At 38.4% G+C, this 6,166-nt stretch overlaps 1 protein-coding gene across 10 annotated transcripts in view; it reads left to right on the top strand.

Annotated features, from left to right (window-relative positions):
• Positions 1 to 6,166, top strand: part of LOC111863772 (zinc finger protein 76-like) — a 29,401-nt gene that overhangs the window by 9,402 nt on the left and 13,833 nt on the right. For 9 of the 10 annotated variants that reach the window (XR_002842665.2, XR_002842666.2, XR_002842664.2 and 6 more), the window contains 3 exons: positions 1,180 to 1,337; positions 2,596 to 2,719; positions 4,356 to 4,440. Coding sequence is in view for 4 of the 10 variants with exons in the window: in XM_023850427.2 (XP_023706195.1) it covers positions 1,180 to 1,337; positions 2,596 to 2,719; positions 4,356 to 4,440 (367 nt within the window). In the remaining 6 variants the exon portion in view is untranslated. Of the gene's footprint in view, positions 1 to 1,179; positions 1,338 to 2,595; positions 2,720 to 4,355; positions 4,441 to 4,490; positions 4,569 to 6,166 lie in introns of all 10 variants that reach the window. The other variant, XM_023850430.2, reaches the window with a different exon arrangement.

The raw sequence follows: 6,166 nt of genomic DNA, 5'->3' as shown, positions 1-6,166 counted from the left end.
AGTGTTTCTTAATGTCAGCCATCTGCAATCACATTTAAATACCAGTATAGCTCTCTGCTTGTTCATTTAAATATCACTGAGCCATGTAATTTCAACTGCTGTTATGAACTTGTTCGTTCTTCTTTATAGCTTGCATAAAATGAAAGAAACTTCACTAAATATGATGAGAATATTGTCTGAAAAGATCACAGCTCCTGCTGTTTGAATATTGACTGTGTGAAATATTCTTCAAGGACTGTACCACTGACACTAGTGACCTGTGTAGTGCATGTTTCATTTCATGTCATTTCATTTATTGCATTCAAAGATCAATCACTGGTACAAGACCACAAGTAATAGAACTTTTCACAGAATATCATAAGCAATAGCAAAACAACATACATCTCTCAAAACATATATATATATATATATATATATATACACAACAAGCCATCATAAATCAAATGTTGTCAGTTATGTATGTGATATCTGTAATTAAAATAAATCTACAAGAACATAAAACCAATTACAGAATTATATCATAAAACAATATACCAATTAAAAATCTCCATCTATGGTTTAAAACAATCTATTTGTACTTGTTGCTACTAAAACTCTTGTTCCTTACTTCAGTCAACAACTTCACAATAACTACATCATTTTCATGTGTTTCACACTTCTCAGTCACAATATCCAATCATATCTTTAATTATTTGCTCTGTAGACAATTGCACAGATGATGTAAACAACGTTCCTTTTATGGAACAGCAGCAATAAAACGCAAAAATCTAAATCTTTGTTTCCAACAATAATATTCCTCTATGCTGTAGAAGGAATTTGTGAGAAGAAATCTCTTTAGGGCTGCTCTAAATTTGGAAGTGTCATTTATGAGTTAAGTCATTAGGCAGCTGTACACAGATCTTTGCCTCCCTCTGACTCAGATCATGTACAAAATGCATACAAAATTTGGCAGACTCACTTCAACACAGGACTTCAACTAGCAATTTTCAATGGCAGACTCAGTCTGACATAGGACTGCAGAGGGTGAAAGGAGATAAAGTTTTATAATATTAAAGCAGGTGACACTTACAAGTATATTAACCACATGTCTGTAAGGGTTAAACTTGATGTGCTACTCCAGAGTAACTCTGTGAAATATTGTCAGTTGTGTAGACACATTGCATAATGATTTTGTTTTAGGTGTTCTACATGTCAGCTGGGTTTCATAAACCAGAGGGACTTCAATCGCCACAATAGGCGGCATGCGAAGAACTACTTATGTGAGGTTTCTGATTGTGGGAAGCACTTTGAATGCTACACACACTTACTGAGGCATACAACACTGCATCATCCCACAGGTAGGTGTAGGACACAGTTTGAATGCTACACACACTTACCGAGTCATACAGCACTACACCATCATACAGGTGAGTGAGGGAAGCAGTTCGAATGCTACACACACTTGCTGAGGCATAAAGCACTACACCATCCTACTTTGCCAGAATTTTTCAAGTGAAAGTTCAACCTTTTGGATTATGTCACTGAACTTTCTCAGATTCTTCTCATAAATTTTGTTTTGTACCACTGTCAGCACAGGGAAGGAACAAGTAGTTATGTCAATTCAACACTTTTGCACCAATTGTACTAACTTCCACAAGAACAGTGTTCTGACTTATATGGTAAGTAAGTAAAGTAAGTAATCTGACTTATATGGTAAGTAAGTAAAGTAAGTAAAGTNGGGAAGGAACAAGTAGTTATGTCAATTCAACACTTTTGCACCAATTATACTAACTTCCATAAGAACAGTGTTCTGACTTATATGGTAAGTAAGTAAAGTAAGTAAAGCTATTCCTGTACCAGGCCGTGAAGGCTCATAGGGTTGTGAGACGTTGAGGGTCCCACATTATCTAGACAGTCGGCTCAAAGATGGCGGTAAGGTTTTGCATTAATGCCATTTCATACATATTTTTAAATTGTATAATTATCTGAAATGAAAAGAATTAGGATTAGCAGAGAGTCAATATGAATGGTATTAAATGCAATGGAACTGCATAACTTTCACTGAAAATTAAAGGCAGTGAAACCAGAAGAGTAGTAACAATTTCAAGTTACAAAACTGCTCTTGAGAACTTAGCTATCACATTTTAAGGGGATACACATGCATCAAACTGCACCTAAAGAGAGGCAGACTTCTTTTCTCCTGAATGCTACAATCACCGTTTATATACAACTCTACTAGGATGTAATAATTTAGAAGGTACAAATGTCATCTATAGCCTGATCCACATTTCCTGTTGTGACACTTTTCTATAAGTTCTTGAGTGAGAAGTGCAAAAAACGATGTTGGCGTTTGGACAGTAGGTACTGAAAGAGCAAGAAAATAATTCCTTAATTAATGATACTTCATATACAATTTGTTTTAGCCACAAAAGAATGTGTGCATTTTTGTCATGTCTAGCAANAACGATGTTGGCGTTTGGACAGTAGGTACTGAAAGAGCAAGAAAATGATTCCTTAATTAATGATGATACTTCATATACAATTTGTTTTAGCCACAAAAGAGTGTGTGCATTTTTGTCATGTCTAGCATTATGCACTTATATGTTATGCTTCCAGAATTCGTCTGTGATGTATGCAACAAAAGTTTCAAAGCAAAGTGTCGGCTGTTGACACATATGTCTGTTCACCAAGAATCATCACAAAGAGAAATGCTGTCCTGCCCATACAGCAACTGTGCACGGTGAGTACTTTTCTTTTCCTTGGCACCACAGCCCCAGTGGGCCTAGGCCTACCTCCATGAACTTCTCCGTTCACTTCGGTTTTTCTAGATCTTAAGACATATGGTAGGACTCCTTGGGCGGGTGATCAGCTTGTCACAAGACCTCTACCTGTACACAAACACAGAAAAACGCACACAAACATCCATGCCCTGAGTGGGATTCGAACCCACGATCTCGGCTTCCGAGCAAGCGAAGGCAGTGCATGCCTTAGACCGCTCGGCTACCGTGACCGGCGCGGTGAGTACTTAGCTGATCCAATTGTTTATGGAAGCTCACCATTGAATCACATCTATTTTTATTCAGCTAGTTTGCGTCTTTGTGTATTTCTCTGTAGTCCCCTTCTTTGGCTTGTGGGTTTACACAATTTACAAACCCTACACACTAATCTCTTCACGCTATCTTCAGTAGTCTTCACTTATTTACAGTATAACATGGGAGCTATACAAGTGTCGTTGAATTTCACACTCCCAGTACCTTCTCAGTTATCACAAACTATCACATACAGATTCTTCTAATCACGTGTTCAGTTCTTCTTCCTGCGGCTGCTTCATCTGACTGACTGACTTCTATTCTGCTGAACACTCCCAGATACTGGCTCGCACTGTCTACACAACATGGTTATTATTGATTTTCAAACTTACTTGAGTTGTTTTTGGCTCAGGTGAAGATCTGATAGAATGTTTTTTGTTTGTGTTTATTGTCGTAGCATCTTCATAACATATTTTTGAGAGCTGGTGTGTCTGACGTTTTGGCAGTGATATCCAAATTATTTGGTGCCAGGAAGAGTGCTTACTTAACATTCTTTATTTCACCTGTTGTGCTGGTATGTCATTGATCATCACATTAATGAAGATGATACTAGTGACTGCTTCGTGGGGTGGCCCTCTGCTGCTGATTTGCTGATATTTTGAGGTTTCATTTTCAACTTTTGTTGCAAATAAACATTGAGTAATGAAATCTTTGAAAATTTAAGCATTTTCTCTGAAACAGTATGTGTATAGAAACTAAATGGCATCACATCTCAGATGTCCATTGTTTTCACATGCTGCCATGAGAGCCTCAGCCCTCAGGTAAAGGATTGATTTCTTTGTAAAGCAAGAAAGTATATCAGTGTGGAAGTCATGTCTGTCCATTTGTCTGTGTGCGTGTGACTTAGTATGAGCACCTGAACAATTGAATGGATTTTCTTAGAATTTGATGTGGCAGAATTTCACTAAAGGTTTCAGGCAGTGCCAACTTTCAGCCACACTGATCCATGAAAGATCCCAGTTTGCAGAAGGTCATAAGTGGAATTTTCCATGTATCCATAAACAGTTCCACAGATTTGGTAAAACTCAGTATTGGAGACTTGCCAATTTATATATGACTGGCACCATCTTTAAGTAAGCGTGATAAAGTTTAGCAACTTCTGTTGCTAATTGTTTGTGCTGCATTATGGGGTGCAATCCACTCCAATCTTTTTTCACTATGCAGAAGAGAAACGTGGCAGAAACATAGAACTCTGTGTGTAGTTACTGATTCGATCACGATCACCATTGAACTCTAGTAGCTAGGCGAACACATGAAGTTACTAATCTGTTTGCTTATATTTTCCAGTTCATACTATCACAAAAGAAACCTTGTGTACCACATTGGTGTCAGTCACAAGGGGAAGAGACGGAACCATAGGCAGAGTGCAAAGGTGTGTTCACAGGTGATCTTCATATGTATTGTTATTTTTAAATGTTTCGGATCACAGAAGAATGAAATTCCTTCCTTAGAGCCCAATTTAGGCTGTGAATATCTGGCTGTTAATGAGTGTTGTAGAAAGTAAGTGACCAGTTTTTGTGAAACTTTATATGAAGACTGTGCTGCAACTGATTAACTGTTGAGGATGAAGTGTGAAATGTGGTGAAAAAGGTAAAGCTATCCCTGTACCAGGCTGTGAAGGCCCATAGGGTTGTGAGATGGTGGTAAGGTTGTCAGCCTTATGCGCCAGCTGCGCTTTACTCCCCAGGAAAATTATTTAATTAATTCCTGGTACTCATTTCTGTTAGAGGCTGAGTAAACCCCAGGGCCTAGTGTGGCTGGAAGGATTAGGTCAACTGAAAAAATCCAATGACCTCATCGGGACGTGAACCTGCAACCTTCCGGCTTGTAGCCCTTCAACCAATTACGCTGCTGCGTGCCCCATGAAATTTGGTATAGATGTAGTTTATAAGCAGATGTATAACTTTTATATGAATATTTATTCTTATGTACGATAAGACTTAACATAGGCCACAACACAGAGTACCGAGATATGTGTACATACCTTGATCAGATAGTTTTTGAATGACTGAAATATGAAACTACTGCAATTAGTACAAAACTTCTGTGCCAGGCATAGGTGCATTAGAATCTGCTGAGTCATTTCTGATTGGTTTGACAGTTGTAGCTTGTATCACTGAGAAGTAACATTCTGTGAAGTGAGCTTGCATTTTATGCCCACTCCACTTTGTGTTCTATCAGAAAATGGCTTTAAGCTAGGCAGAACTGTGCACCAAATGTTGACTAATGAGAAAGGGCAGCACATCTATGTGCATCAGGACCTTAAAAGAAAATGTCAGAGAGACTGACAGTCCTATTAGAAGGTCATCACAGGTGTAGCAGAAATTGATTCACCTGCATTTCTTATTGAAATCTTCCATTGTCTGATAGAACGCAAATCACATAGCACTTAACCTCACTTCATAAGCTGTCACTTTTCAGTGATGGAAGTTAGATTGTGAAATGTATGGCAAGTGAATTACCATACTCTACTCTACCTCCTCCAAGCAGAGAAGTTTTTAACTAACTGAAGGAGCATAGTTTTGTGGTCAGTCCAGAAAGTTTTTTTGTCACACCACATAATACCAAAGCCATGGAAATGCCCTCTGGATTAAGCCACTTCCACATCTCCCTCAACTGTTACACTTCTGTCTCAAGATTGCTCTAATTGAATGCCAGGTCTTGTGCAGGGTGGCGGATTCCCTGTTCGAAGATCCTGAAGAGCAGTATATGTACGACTTTATGGGTGACTTGGTCATTTACTTATTCACCTTCGAAGAGCACCTTACAACTTCATGGGGAAGTAACTAGAAATGGTGGGATTTACAATAACTATGAAAACGTCCATTTGGCTCAAGAGGAAATTAAATTTTTGGGACATTATCTGTCTGCACAGGTTGTTGAGATACTAGTTGAAAGAGTTGAGGCACTCTGTAAGTTTCTGCCTCCTAAGAATTTAAGGCTTGTGGTGGCTTTTTATGACCACTTTATTGAAAACTGTTCTCAACTAGTGGAGCTGTTTCACCCACAATTCAAGATGGTCCTAAATTGCATCCAGGTGGAATATCAACAGACTTTATTTGGCTGGTGGTGATCTAGCGCCTACTGTTTATTATAGT

This window comes from Cryptotermes secundus, unplaced genomic scaffold (assembly GCF_002891405.2).
Source record: "Cryptotermes secundus unplaced genomic scaffold, Csec_1.0 scaffold572, whole genome shotgun sequence".
NCBI lineage: Eukaryota > Metazoa > Arthropoda > Insecta > Blattodea > Kalotermitidae > Cryptotermes > Cryptotermes secundus.
The sequence above is the reverse complement of the archived record's forward strand: the minus strand, read 5'-3'. Positions and strand labels throughout refer to the sequence as shown.